Consider the following 15675-nt stretch of genomic DNA (forward strand, 5'->3'; position numbering starts at 1 on the left):
CTCTCCTTATTTCCCTGTATCCCTGCAGCTTACTTCCCCACATACTCATCAATTCTCTTTCAACTTAATTCTTTTTTTCCACTTACCTACAGTAAGTGCTAATTTACAGTAGCCATTTAAAAACCCTGTGCATCTTTGTGCACGGAAGCAATCTTGACCATGCAGCAGAAATCCACCTAGCCGCAAAGAGAACTGGGAAAAGCTTCACACCGAGAGCACCTAAGAGCAGGATTGAAGCCAGGTCACTGGAACCGTAATGCAGCAGCACTAGTGGAAGTGCTTGGGATTGAAGTGCCTTTCTACACCCTGCCTTTCAGCGATCCTACATCTCCTCCCTTGCTGCTATCCCCCTGGGCAGGCACATTGCTCATTTCTATGTCAGCTTATAAGCTCTAGGTCTGGTCTGGTGTCTTTTCAGTTTTATTGTTTCAAAATCAATCTCCTCATGAATAATGTGCGTTGATGATTCAGTTTTCTCTTTTTCTCTGCCTCTCTGCTCCCTAAGCCAAACTAGGTCTTTCACAAAATGTTTCTAAGTAATTGTCCACCACCCTTTCCTCAGTACAAGCATGCCATGCCTGTCCTTACTTCGTTGACTCTCTCACGATCAACAGTCAACAAGGGCGCCACGGTTAGCATGATACTGTTACAACTCAAGCCGTTCTAGAGTTTGGAGTTGAATTCTGGCACCATTTTGTAAGGAGCCTCTGTATCACCTCCCCGTGGAATGCATGTGATTGCCCCAGGTGCTCTGGTTTCCTCCTACAGTCCCAAGACCTTCCGGGTAGGTTCATTGGTCATTGTACATCAATTATCCCACAAATTGGGGTTGTGGGATTGCTGGGATGGCGTGACTTGAAGGGTCAGAGGGACCTACTCTATACTGTATTGCTAAACAAATAAATAGCTGCACATCCCAGCTTTGTGTAACAGTCTCAGCAATGTAAACTAAGCTTTGGATTTCATAGACATTGATATAGTCTGCTCCAAGAGAAAGAAGTTAATTACCTATTCTTAACCATACTTCTCTGAATGTAACTATCAAAATCAGCCAACATTATTCCAGGAAATATCATAATATATTGTAACTTTGTTCTTCTTTTCATTTTAAACAAAATGTAACTATCCCTATTGCCAGACTGGCAGAGTTTTGTAAAGGTACATCCCTATTTCCCTCAATTTTAATTCCATTCTCTAGTATGCAGTGAACTCCTCTTTTTTTCTTTGTAGCCAAGTTTTGATCACTGCTCCAAGTCCAGGCCACCCTCTCCAGGCTCCCATGAATGTATCATGACCATGAATTTCCCATGTTCAAGCCTCTGTCATACTGATTGCCCTCAGATAACATTCCACGTCTCTGCAAACTTATCCAAACTGGCTGTGTGTCATGCAATGGAGAATGAGTCTGCCATTGCAATAAGTGAATGGTGTTACTTTCTGTGAGTTTTTAAGAAAGTCACAGGTCTATTTTACATGAAGGGGAAGCAATTTTTGTCTGTTTCTTACCTGACAATTTTTTAAAAGCCTACCATTAACTTAGAAGCAGAGACCACTTCACGATAGTGCAGCTGGAAGAGCAACTGGCTTATGGTTCCAGTGATCAAATTCAGCACTGACAAGTTCAAGTTTAACTGTCGTTCAACCATACATGAATACAGCTAAATGAAACAGCATTCCCTGGGGCCAAGGTACAAAACGTAGTACCAACACTCATTCACAGCACAAGCCCCATACAACACATATAGGATCTCCATTACTCTCTGTGTACAGTTTGTATGCTTTGCCTGTGACTGCATGGATTTCCTTTGGGTGTTCCAGTTTCATCCCACGTTTCAAAAACCTGAAGTTTTGTACATTTATTGGACACTGCCAATTGCACCTCAATTGAATTGAATTGAATGATCTTTATTGTCATTATACATACGTACAATGAAACTCTGTTTAGCTTCCTCTCAGGCAGTTAAATAAAGCGGTGGATAAAAATAAGGCAGTAATTTTTTTAAAAACCGTATTAAATCGATAAGTAGCAGAAAATAAGTTGCAGCAGCACCAGAATATCACAGTAATGAACAAAGTGCCGTTAGTGCAAGTATTTGAGTCCTTGTGTGTGCTCACAGTTTCAGTCATTGTTCTGTGGGAGTGGTGTGATGGAGGCCACAGCTCTGGGGTAGAAGCTGTTCCTCAGTCTATTTGTTCTGGCTTTTAGTGTCCTGAACCTTTTGCTGGACGGCAGCGGTTCAGACAGGGAGTGACCAGGGTGTGTGGTGTATCTGGTTATGCTGATTGCTTTCTTCCTGAGTCTGCTGGAATAGATGGTGTCCAGTCCTGGGAGGTCCATCCTGACAATTCGCTGGGCTGCCTTCAACATGCAATGCGGCTGTGCAGCTGGCAAGTGCGAATGAGTGGGGGAAGTAGATGAAAGTGAGGGGAGAATGAAATATGTTAGGATAGTATTATAGTAACATTTTAAGCTTGATGGACAGTGCAGACTTTGTAGGCTAAAGGGCCCATTTCTGTATTGTATCTCTCTGTGACTTTGAATCTATTTTGATTTCAATGCCACATCATTAATTATCTACAGATGTCAAAATTGTGTTAGTTAATGACAACATTGTCTTGTCCTGACAAAGAGTCTCAGCCCAAAACCTCTCCATAAATGCTGTCTGACCTGCTGAATTGCTTCAGCATTCTGTGTGTGTTGCTCCACAAGTTTCCAACATCAGCAGAATCTCTTGTGTTTAAATTTCTTCTAAGGCTCTGTGTACAATTCTTTAATAAACTCAGAAAAATTGCACTGTTTCATACAGTTAGCTACATTGATTCATCTGATGGATCAAACGTTTGCTTATTTTGGGAAACATCTGTGATCAACAACCCACAAAAATTTCATATGTCTGAAATAAATTGAAAGCCAAAATAGGATGTCAGGAGATAAACAGATACAGAAATGTAAATTTCCAAAACCAGTTAACGCAAGAAAAGGACTAACAACTTCTAGCTGTCAGCATAACAGTGACAGACAAAGTGCACACACTTTTTAAAGAAGTATTCACAAGCAGAGCATTGACTTGGCAAACATTTTTTTAAAATTTCACTATTGCCATTATTAATATAATCCCTGGCCTTCTTTCCTTTATTCCAGTACTGCTTAGCCCACCAGATTCTTGGGACTTTGGGATTGTGCTTGGAACCCACGTATCTTTTTTCACTAATTAAGAATGGTTGAGTCCCCCACTCTGAGTTCCTGTCTTGTTTATAAGTGTCAATATGCTTCTGCTTCCCTGTGGACTTACTAAGGTTCAGATTGTAATGAATGGATCTATTTCTTTTACAGCAAATGACCACTCTCCCCCCCCCTCCCCCAGCACCATGTATTGAGCTGTTGTTGTCACATGCGCTCTTGTTTGTACATGTACATTGTTCCCTCTCTCTCTCTCTCTCTCTCGCTGCAATGTGAATATACCAGTTAAAGCCATCTCCCACGTGTGTGCTGTCATTTAATTGGTGTGCAGTTGTTTGCAGATACAACAATTGGCGACGTATACGAACCTGTATGTCAGAAAATATCACAAGTTGCACCGACAGTAATGGGGTGAAACAGCAAGAGTTAAACAGTACATGAAAGCCACTGCAGACACCAACAAAGGAACACATGAGTAACATTGAGGAACGTGCTGAGTTTAAAGTGAAAATAAAGTTGCAATGGCTTCAGTTGGGAAAATTGATGAATTTGATAGTGCTAGTCTTTCTATACCCTAGGTAATTTATAAAGTAAGTATATATTTGGCACAGTATTGTGGGCTGAAGGGCCTGTATTGTGCTGTAAGATTGAAGACTTGGCCAAAAGCTGTTCATGATGCTAAAAAGTTCAAAGTACACCACCACAGGCAATGTTACACCCATGGGAGTGGCCGTCATCACTATGGCAAAGAGTACATATTGACTTTGCTGGGCCATTCATGGATTCAATGTTTCTGATTGCTGTGGATTCTCATTCAAAGCGGCCAAAGATTATACCAATGAAGTTAACAACGGTAGCAAAGACGGTCTCTGCTCTGAAGACTAACTTTGTCAGAAATGGCTTACCAGAATAAATCGTGAGTGACAACGGACTACAATACACATTAGAAGAATTCTGACTGTTCATGAAGAAAAACGACATCAGACATTTCATATCAGCTCCTCATCACCCTGTAATGAATGGGTTGGCGGAAAAGTTTATCCAAACCTTCAAGAAGTCCATTAAAGTGATGGACAAGGGGGACATTTCTCTACAGCACCAGGTGGACAACTTCATTTTTGTGTATCGGAACGCTGTTCATGCGATGGCCAATCAAACACCTGTAATGTTGTTCGTGAGCAGGAATCTGAGATCTCGCACAGACCTCCTGAAACCAGATCTTCGGAGGGAAGTGCAGAATAAACAGTTCAGCTAGTGTGAAGTGAAAGCAGTAAGGAGCTTCGACGTTGGACAGGAAGTCCTAACACATAATTACTGAGAAGACAAGTGGACACCCAGTAGGATAGCTACAAGAACTGGACCATTGATGTACAGTGGATGTTGGAGATCAGGCATGGAGACGTCATGTGGACCGACCGGATACTCGATGCTCAACTGAAGAACACACCTGAGTCGATTGCATCCAACAAGACAAACACGTTACAGTCACCGGACTTACCTCTCAGTGAAAGTTCTTTTCCTCCGCTTTTATTTCAATGGCTTCCTTTACCAGGCGATCCCAAAAGCCACTGGTGCAGCACAATCGTTTTGTGCCATCGAAGTCAATCCTATGGCCATTGCGAATGCAGTGTTCTGCTGCCACCGATTTCGCCGGGTAACCCAAATGGATACACCTGTGCTCCTTGATGCGGGATACTATCGTGCGTCCCATCTGACTGATATACAAAATACCAGTAAACATAACGAGGAGGAACCCGTCACTATGGCCAGTCTTCCCTAAATTTCCATCGTTTCTGGGAGGATTGCCGGGATCCTGAAGAAATACCGGATTGATGCCATCCACAAACCCGTAAGGAAGCTCAAATCACAGCTTATGCGGGTCAAAGGTGACATGGGACTCAGGTCAGCTGGTTCTGACAGGATTCCGTGTGAATACCGAGCAGCATATTTCGGCCAGACAGGACACACGGTGGAAACCAGCATCAAGGAGCACAGGAGGCAAACCCATTTGGTTATCCAGAGAATTCGGTGGTATTGTTTGTCAGATCAAGGCCTTGCCTTGCTACTGGTGCCACGTAGCCCAGTACTACCTGTCTCGGGTCGGGTAGTCGGCGACTCAACCGGCACACCCCCACGTGCACTTCGGTTAACCAGGGAGGAGGGTGTGTAGGCACCCAGCAGGACAGAAAAACATGTCGAAGGGCGGATGAACTCCTTGTGAGTCAACGGCCACCTCCTGTCTGTGTGAGGAGTGGCGTGCCACACAGTCTTTCGTTTCATGCCTTGTAAGGCATTGTGCTTGACGCTGGCTCCCCAGGCCTGAGTCAATGTAGGAGTAGTAGTAGTAGAACACTGCGTTCGTAATGACCATGGGATTGACTTCAGTGGCACAAAACTACTGTGCTGTGCCAATGGCTTTTGGGCCTGCCTGATAAAGGAAGCCATTGAAATAAATCTTGAGGAAAAGAATTTTAGCAAAGACAAAGTTCGCTCTGAGTAAGAACTGGAATTAGATTGTAAACAAAGTGGGAGAGCAGAAACCTGATACAGTGAGGGCTAACCAGTCAGGAGGGATGGCAACAGGGGTATAAATACCACCAGACTAGACATGACCAGACATCATCCCTGATCAGTATCAGTGCTCAGTTTCAGATGTGGGGGGTCCTGGAGTCTCCCAGCCTCCCAGATGGCTATATATGCTCCAGGTGTGTTGAGCTGCAGCTCTTGAGGGACCAAGTTAGGGAACTGGAGATTCAGCTCAATGACCTTTGCCTAGTCAGGGAGAGCGAGGAGGTGATAGAGAGGAGTTACAGGCAGGTGATCACACCGGGGCCACGGGAGACAGTCAAGTGGGCCACGGTCAAGAGGAGGATGGGAAAAGTCAGGTTCTAGAGAGTACCCCTGTGGTTGTACCCCTTGACAATAAGTACTCCTGTTTGAGTACTGTTGGTAGGGACAGCCTACCTGGGGGAAGCTGCAGTGGCCATGCCTCTGGCACAGAGTCCGGCCCTGTGGCTCAGAAGGGTAGGGAAGGGAAGAGAAAGGCAGTAGTGGTAGGGGACTCTATAATTAAGGGGTCAAACAGGCGATTCTGTGGATGCAGGAAAGAAACTTGAATGGTAGTTTACCTCCCAGGTGCCAGGGTCCGGGATGTTTGGTACCAATGACATAGGTAGGAAAAGGGAAGAGGTCCTGAAAAAAGACTACAGGGACTTAGGAAGGAAGTTGAGAAGCAGGACCGCAAAGGTAGTAATCTTGGGATTACTGCCTGCGCCACGCGACAGTGAGAATAGGAATAAGATGAGGTAGAGAATAAATGCATAGCTGAGGGATTGGAGCAGGGGGGCAGGGATTCAGATTTCTGGATCATTGGGACCTCTTTTGGGGCAGGTGTAACCTGTACAAAAAGGACGAGTTGCACTTGAATCCTAGGGGGACCAGTATCCTGGTGGGGAGGTTTGCTAATGCTACTGGGGAGAGTTTAAACTAGAATTGTTGGGGGGTGGGAACCCTACTTAGGAGACTGGGGAAGAGGAGGTTGGCTCACAAATAGAGAAAGCTTGTAGACAGTGTAAGAGGGAGGATAGGCAGGTGATAGTGAAGGGACCTGCTCAGACCAAAGGCTTGAGATGTGTCTATTATAATGCAAGGAGTGTTGTGAACAAAGTGGTTGTGCATAGAGCGTGAATCAGTACTTGGAGATACGATGTGGTGGCCATTACAGAGACTTGGATGGCTCAGGGACAGGATTGGTTACTTCAAGTGCTGGGTTTTAGATGTTTCGGAAAGGACAGGGAGGGAGGCAAAAGAGGTGGGGGCATGGCACTGTTGATCAGAGATAGTATCACAGCTGCAGAAAAGATGGACACAATGGAGGGATTGTCTACGGAGTCTCTTTGGGTGGAGGTTAGGAACAGGAAGGGGTCAATAACTTTACTGGGTGTTTTTTATAGGCCACCTAATAGTAACAGGGATATCGGGGAACAAATAGGGAAACAGATCTTGGAAAGGTGTAATAATAACAGAGATTTTAATTTCCCAAATATCGATTGGCATCTCCCTAGAGCGAAGGGTTTTAGATGGGGGTGGAGTTTGTTACGTGTGTTCAGGAAGGTTTCTTGACACAGTATATAGATAAGCCAACAAGAGGAGAGGCTGTACTTGATTTGGTATTGGGAAATGAACCTGGTCAGGTGTCAGATCTCTCAGTGGGAGTGCATTTTGGAGGCAGTGATCATAATTCTATCTCCTTTACAATAGCATTGGAGAGAGATAGGAACAGACAAGTTAGAAAGGCGTTTAATTGGTGTAAGGGGAATTATGAGGCTATCAGGCAGGAAATTGGAGGCTTAAATTGGAAACAGATATTCTCGGGAAAAGTACAGAAGAAATGTGGCAAGTGTTCAGGGGATATTTGTGTGGAGTTCTGCATAGGTACGTTCCAGTGAGACAGGGAAGTTATGGTAGGGTACAGGAACCATGGTGTACAAAGGCTGTAATAAATCTAGTCAAGAATAAAAGAAAAGCTTACAAAAGGTTCAGAGAGCTAGGTAATGTTAGAGATCTAGAAGATTATAAGGCTACTAGGAAGGAGCTTAAGAAGGAAATTAGGAGAGCCAGAAGGGGCCATTAGAAGGCCTTGGAGGACAGGATTAAGGAAAACCCCAAAGCATGCTACAAGAGGATAAGACGTGAAAGAATAAGACCTATCAAGTGTGACAGTGGGAAAGTGTGGATGGAACCGGAGGAAATAGCAGAGGTACTTAATGAGTACTGTACTTCAGTATTCACTAGAGAAAAGGATCTTGGTGATTGTAGTGATGACTTGCAGCAGACTGAAAAGCTTGAGCATGTAGATATTAAGAAAGAGGATGTGCTGGAGCTTTTGGAAAGCATCAAGTTGGATAAGTCACTGGGACCGGACAAAATGTACCCCAGGCTACTGTGGGAGGCGAGGGAGGAGATTGCTGAGCCTCTGGTAATGATCTTTGCATCATCAATGGGGACGGGAGAGGTACCCGAGGATTGGAGGGTTGCGGATGTTGTTCCTTTATTCAAGAAAGGGAGTAGAGATAACCCAGGAAATTATAGGCCATTGAGTCTTACTACAGTGGTTGGTAAGTTGATGGAGAAGATCCTGAGAGGCGGGATTTATGAACATTTGGAGAAGTATAATATGATTAGGAGTAGTCAGCATGTATTTGTAAAGGGTATTGGAAAACAAAAATGTATCATTTGCTATGAAACACTGCTTACTAAGCATTTACTATGCATTATTGATTTACTAGGTACACATTGTATTTTTTACGGTATTTACCATGTAACTATTGACTTATTAGTGACTTCAGAATGTAGCCAAATATAGTGACTTCGGAAAGTAGCCAAATGAGAAGATAATGGTGGCAGACAGGAGGATGAAACATGTGATAGTATGTTAATGAGAGGCTAGCTAAGAGATAACTGTTGCCAGGGATGAGGTAACACGTGATCTAAAAAGTAGATTAGAACATGATTAAGTTAATGGGTCGAAACAATAGTGGCAAGTCAGGAGCTAATGTATTGGTGATATGCAACTGTAGACTGATTGGGTATGCTAATGCAACTAGGCTAGAAGAATGCTATAAAAATGCTATGTACAAGGATCAGCGGGCATTCGGTGACTAGCTCACTGACTGTCTCAGCTTTGATTTGCAAATTAAAGTTTAACACTTCTTGAAGAATCTTCTGCGTCTCCTGGTTGTTTGTGGGGCTTGATATACCATGGCAAGGGCAGGTCGTGCCTTACAAGCCTGATTGAATTTTTTGAGGATGTGACTAAACACATTGATGAAGGAAAAGCAGTAGATGTAGTGTATATGGATTTCAGCAAGGCATTTGATAAGGTACCCCATGCAAGGCTTATTGAGAAAGTAAAGAGGCATGGGATCCAAGGGGACATTGCTTTGTGGATCCAGAACTGGCTTGGCCACAGAAAGCAAAGAGTGGTTGTAGACGGGTCATATTCTGCATGGAGGTCGGTCACCAGTGGTGTGCCTCAGGGATCTGTTTTGGGACCCTTACTCTTGGTGATTTTTATAAATGACCTGGATGAGGAAGTGCAGGGATGGGTTAGTAAGTTTGCTGATGACACAAAGGTTGGAGGTGTTGTGGATAGTGTGAAAAGCTGTCAGAGGTTACAGTGGGACATTGATAGGATGCAAAACTGGGCTGAGAAGTGGCAGATGGAGTTCAACCCAGATAGTGTGAAGTGGTTCATTTTGGTAGGTCAAATATGGCAGAATATAGTATTAGTGGTAAGACTCTCGGCAGTGTGGAGGATCAGAGGGATCTTGGGGTCTGAGTCCGTAGGACGCTCAAAGCAGCTGCGCAGATTGACTGTGTGGTTAAGAAGACGTATGGTGTTTTGGCCTTCATCAATTGTGGAATTGAATTTAGGAGCCGAGAGGTAATGTTGCAGCTATATAGGACCCTGGTCAGACCCCACTTGGAGTACTGTGCTCAGTTCTGGTCGCCTCACTACAGGTGACCAGAACTGAGCACAGTACTCCAAGTGGGGTCTGATGTGGAAGCCATAGAAAGGGTGCAGAGGAGGTTTACAATGATGTTGCCTGGATTGGGGAGCATGCCTTATGAGAATAGGTTGGATGAACTCGGCTTTTTCTCTTTGGAGCGAAGGAGGATGAGAGGTGACCTGATAGAGGTGTATAAGATGATGAGAGGCATTGATCATGTGGATAGTCAGAGGCTTTTTCCCAGGGCTGAAATAGTTGCCACAAGAGGACACAGGTTTAAGGTGCTGGGGAGTAGGTACAGAGGAGATGTCAGGGGCAAGTTTTTTACTCAGAGAGTGATGAGTGCGTGGAATGGGCTGCTGGCAATGGTGGTGGAGGCGGATATGATAGGGTCTTTTAAGAGGCTTTTAGATCGGTACATGGAGCTTAGTAAAATAGAGGGCTATATGTAAGCCTAGTAATTTCTAAGGCCTGTATTGTGCTGTAGATTTTCTATGTTTCTGTGCTTCTGATGAAGATGGCAGAGTTTGGCTTTGAAGTGTCAGTTATATATAATAAGATCAGATTGCACTTTGCATCGCCAGACTGGGGAGAAGTGGGTGAGAACTAGATAAAGAAAATATAATATGATTTATGATATGATCATAAATGATTGTTGCCTGCTCCAGAAATCACATCATTGAAAGTCCAATTGAAGGTCTGTTCTTGCAACATAGAGTGAAAATATACTGACCAATTTTATTTGGTTACAGTACAACAGAAAAAATACCCAAATTAAGCAGTCTGGTGTAAATGTTGTTAAAGTAAAAAAATATTAAATTTACATGTGTTTTAATACTTTTCCTTCAAATTATATTCAGCCTTATCTGCAACTTGAGGAAAGAAGAGGAATTCATCAACATAGCCCAGGTAAGTCTAACATTAAATGAATAAAGCTTTGCTGAGGTATTATTTCTTGATCCATAGCACAGAATCATAGCAGACTAAGAGTAGCCCATTTACCACCAAGCTTGCCATTTAAACTATGTTTCTTTGAATGAGAAACATTTGTGTTCAATAGTTGTATTTATGTTACAGTTTCCCAATGTTAATGTGATAAATATTGCTGGTGGAAAGAAGGAACATGCTGACCTTCACTTTCAGTTTAATTTAATCAGCCTCCTTTATGCAGAAACAAAGCCAATATTCTGCCCAGTCAGTCACTGACGGATCTAGAGGTGTTAAACATTTGTGTGCATGATCAGAATTGTGGCCAGTTTTGGTGACTTTGCTGTGATATGGGAGCATTTTGGTAAAATCTTGGCCTCGGATCAGAAATTGTATAGAGCTCGGCTGTGAGCCTTGCTGCCTCTGGTTGGTGCTCACCTGAGAGGAAATACCCTAGAAATCAACTATAAGTCCATCCATGGGGGGTAAAGCAACAGAGCAGAACTACAATCCAGTTCCCTGCCAGGATGAGAAATGTTCTGCTAATTCAAAAGGTCGCCACATGCACTGTCCCTTTTGTAGTGTGACCCAAATCTACCAGGATCCTGTCATCTTGAAAAAATATTACAGAGTTAAACACTTTGATAAAGGGCTTGATTTTGCGGGTAAGGTAGCTACATCATGGCACCTTAGGTTCCCCCAGCTGTCTGTCTCTACCATTCCTTTAATTCTTCTGAAAATAATTGAAAGGGATGATGTCAATGACCATCCAAAGCATGGCACTGCAGGCATTGGCATCAGAACAAGTAAGTGAAAATCCAGGAAATATGTAATATCTATAAACGGATTTTTAAAAATTGGGGCAGCACCCTAATGTAGAGGTTGCTGTAGCACTATTGCAGTGCCAGCAACCCAGGTTCAATTTCACTGCTGTCTGTAAGGAGGTTGTGGGTTCTCCCTGTGACCATAGGAGTTTCCCACTGGGTGCTCTGGTTTCCTCCCACATTCCAAAGATATATAGGTTAGTTAGTTAATCGGTCACGTGGGTGTGATGGAGTAGCACGAGTTTGTTGCTCTAAATAAATAATAAAACTAGAAAAGTTGCAGTTACTACATATGAAAAGAAAGTAACGTATAATACAGGGGTGGGCAAACTTTTTGACTTGTGGGCCACAAAGGGTTCTAAAATTTGACAGGGGGGCCGGACCAGGAGCAGATGGACGGAGTGTTTTGGTAATACACCTCATAAGAGAAAATAAAATATCATGGGATATGTAGAAAACATGTGCTTTAATTTCAATTGAAAATGAACAAATGCATTACAACAAAATATCTGTCTTTGAAGTCCCATGGTATTTAGCTATTTATTGAAATGACTTTTAAAACACTGAAAATTAAATGAATAAAATACAGCTTTTTTAAATAGTAACAGTTATTATTTTAAAGCACTGAAAATTCTGTTATCTGTCAAGATATTATCATCATCACTCTCCTCCTGACAGTCTTTATTTCAAAAACGGTAGGAGATGCAGGTCTACTTGTCCTGCTCCTTCTTATTCAATTGTCCCCTGTGCCAAAACTCAACAACGACCAGCACAAGGACAGAACAGTGACAGCGCGCCAGTGTGCGGAGCGCGTTATTTGATCTGGAGTGCATTTTTTATTTTGAGAACGTACGTGCACCTGCGCACTACTCATGTCCATCACTTAACAGAAATGACATGTAACATGTAAGGCTTATTGAAAAAAATATTTTCAAATGCATTTTTTACATAACACAACGAAGAAACTTATTTTTAATTTCAGTGGGAACAGTGTTGTTGGTCTCCCTTTTTAGCCAGCGCATCGAAGTCTGGATTTAGTTTTGTTGTGGCGAAAACGCCAGAATTGCGGGGAAAAAAATGTTAACAAGGTTTATTAATATAATTTCATCAAGTTCTGTGGGCCGGATTAAAAAGCTTAACGGGCCGCATATGGCCCCCAGGCCGTAGTTTGCCCATGCCTGGTATAATATCATCTGCCCAACGGTGTCCTGATAATTTCCAAATGATAGAAGTGTTCCAGCTTCTTAACCTAAAGCTTTATTCCTTTAGATCTTACGGAGCAGCATGGCTTTGGATCACAATGGAGGAATAACAAAGTGCACCCAGGTATTCACATTTCTGAGGCTGATATGCTAAAGAAGTTACTTGCATTCTCTCCAACTTCGCTGCCTGCTTTTGAATGGGCCTAACACTGCAATGGAGATCCTGGAATCTGGAGCAAAAAACAAACTGCTGGAGGAACTCAGTGGATCAAGCAGCACCTGCGGAGGCAAAGGGGTAGTCAAACATTTCAGGTCTCAACCTGAAACGCTGATGGTCAGCTTGTCTCCACCAATGTTGCATGGCCCACTAAATTCCTTCAGCAGTTTGGTTTTTGCTAACACAGCAATGGTTTTGCCCAGTGTCCACTTGAATAATTACTGCATTAATCATTCGTGGCTTCTTGCTTTAGCTTTTGGGAATATCAGCTAGAGAATGGTGTTTTAACCAGGTCTGTAACTGAGGCTTCGACCTAAAGAAACTATCGGGCAAATGCATCTCATAATAAATTCAGAGAAAATTGGAGATGGCAAGGATTTATTATAGTATTAAAATTTCCTTGTATTTAATTCAATGGTATATACTGTATCATTGAAAGTTTAGAGAAACTTAAATTTAATAATATTCCAAAGGAGCAAGTATATGCACATTTTAAAATCTCAGATAAGCTTCCAGTATCCAAAAGGTTAATTAGGTTATTGTGATTGTGTGTGTGTGAGAGAGAGTCCACAGAGGAGTGAGTTTGTTCTTTATAAGCGTGTCATTAGCACGCTTACATTTTCTGGATGACTCTTAGACTTTTCTCAGCACTTACTAAGCTATTTCCTGTTTTCTTGCTATATATAGGATTTATACCAATGTGTCCTGTGATAATTACTTTTACAGATGTTAAACTTGTGCCTAAGCAGGAAAAAGATAGGGAAGATGTAACATTTTCCTCAGTTTTAGGAATAGCATTTGTCATTCATTTGGAACTTGCGATTTCACTTTTCTCTGTTGATTGAAGCTCTTACACCCTTCACTCTCTTAATTGGCAATACTCTGAACTTTGTGTGCTTCAGTGGTTTTGCCTTTTGCTATGAAACTAAAAGTTGTATATTGAATATATATGGATTTTTAACAAACCAATATAAATTTTTGCCTTGAACAGCAGAGTCCTATACCTATGGCCTTATATGAGCCAGGATGAGGTTGCATTGCAAGTTCATTTTTCTGTCATCAAAGAATCAATGGAGTTTGTATGATATCCTAAAGCTCTAATTGATACTCTTGCTGGTGTTACCCATAAATGGCCAAATTGAGTTTAGTTTGTCAGAATTGAACTCGCAATCTTTGGGTTTCCAGTTCAGCAATTTTTTAAGTTCCCAATCCTGCTTGTGGCAAACAATTATTAAAATTTTGAAAGAAACAACAAACTATATTGATATTTTACAATTTGAAACCAGAATTTACTAGTGCAATAAAATGTATCAGAAATATGTAATGCACACTTCAATCTGGCTACTTGATGGTAATGAAGTTCAGATGTTACTTGGAGGCTGAGAACTTAATGAATGTAATTTAAAGATAAAATATTAAACTTACTCTTTCAGGATCACATGAAGAATCTGTGCCTACCAGCAACATAGAGCTGTCAAATGTAACAAGTGAACATGAGAGAGGTATTTAATCTATAGAACTAATAATAAAATCCAAACTGTTAAATAAGAATTCACTCCAGTATATTTTTAGGGGACTCCACATGACTGATGTGCATGGAGGCTTCCAGGTCTGTACACCCATGCAAAGTATGTGTGACCCTTTCACCAGGGCTTTTGTACAAATTCGGCTTGTTAGCTAACTCTGCTAACAGCCACGGACTCAGTGGCCACCTTTCATAAACAACATACGTCTAGGGTCAGTATGATTTGGGGTTCAAACAAACAGGAAATTGGGACATTCCAATAAAGGAACATTGATTGTAGCAAATTCTGTGTAAATACTGCCTCATGCACAGTTATTGTTCACCAGAAAAATAACAGATCGTACACCGTATAAAATTACCGAGAAAATATATTTCAACTTTAACAAATAGTTACAGAATAATAAAAGGGCCCATTACAATTAAACCAGTCTAGTGTGCACATAAGCAGTGGAGGTCATTTCTAGAGTAGTTGGGTGTAACGCTTTACTCACATGCTGAACCCACGTTCTGCGTGAAGGACACCAGCCACAGTCAAGAACAAACTGGCTCTTTCAGGAGTATTGGCACTTCCTCCTTGGAGCCAGCTCTGCTTCTGCAAAGTACATTGGCCAAGGTCTGTTCATTCACAAATTACTCCCGGTTAGGGAGTCATTTACAAAGTTATTGTGAGTTTGTCCCTCCTATCTCACCCCAGGCAATGATAAATTAATTTTCTTTTATGGCCAGTGAATAGTTTCTGGGGATAAATGCCATGCAATAAAAAACTGGAAGAAGGTTCTGATTTCATGAACTAGGTAAATAAATGGATATATGACCAACATTTTCACTTCATAAACATTGTACATCTATTGCAAATTGTTAAGGTTTTAGTTGTATTCAATAGTACTCTCAAAAAGGATTGCAAAATTATTTGTGTAGCAATTTGATACAAATTGACATGAAATTCTAAAATCAGCTATAATGTTATTTGATTTATAACCCACACTGTTGAATAATGCCCACATTTAAAAAAATGGAAATATCAGTATTATTGAAAGAAATCTCAATAATTTTAACAAATTCATCCAAAGATGTTATAATTACAATGCATATATGCTTCTACCTGGATTGTCTCAGCTAACAAAAGTTATTTCACTGTACTGTCACAGTCAAACTGACAGGATAGTAATCGAGCTACCCATGACAGTCAATTCATCAATGCATCTTTCTATATCTGACTTGGGGCCTGGTGACAGTATTTACTCAGTGCTCTGAACTCAGGCATGGAATAAATTTTAGGATGCAGAG

At 41.8% G+C, this 15675-nt stretch overlaps 1 protein-coding gene across 1 annotated transcript in view; it reads left to right on the forward strand.

Moving 5' to 3' along the window:
• LOC140735452 (transmembrane channel-like protein 5) overlaps positions 1-15675 on the forward strand; it is a 123877-nt gene that overhangs the window by 104855 nt on the left and 3347 nt on the right. Inside the window, exons 22-24 of the mRNA XM_073060544.1 lie at positions 10554-10602; positions 12714-12770; positions 14297-14365. Coding sequence (XP_072916645.1) covers positions 10554-10602; positions 12714-12770; positions 14297-14365 — 175 coding nt within the window. The remainder of the gene's footprint in view (positions 1-10553; positions 10603-12713; positions 12771-14296; positions 14366-15675) is intronic.

The sequence above is a fragment of the Hemitrygon akajei genome, chromosome 11 (assembly GCF_048418815.1).
Source record: "Hemitrygon akajei chromosome 11, sHemAka1.3, whole genome shotgun sequence".
Taxonomy (NCBI): Eukaryota; Metazoa; Chordata; class Chondrichthyes; order Myliobatiformes; family Dasyatidae; genus Hemitrygon; species Hemitrygon akajei.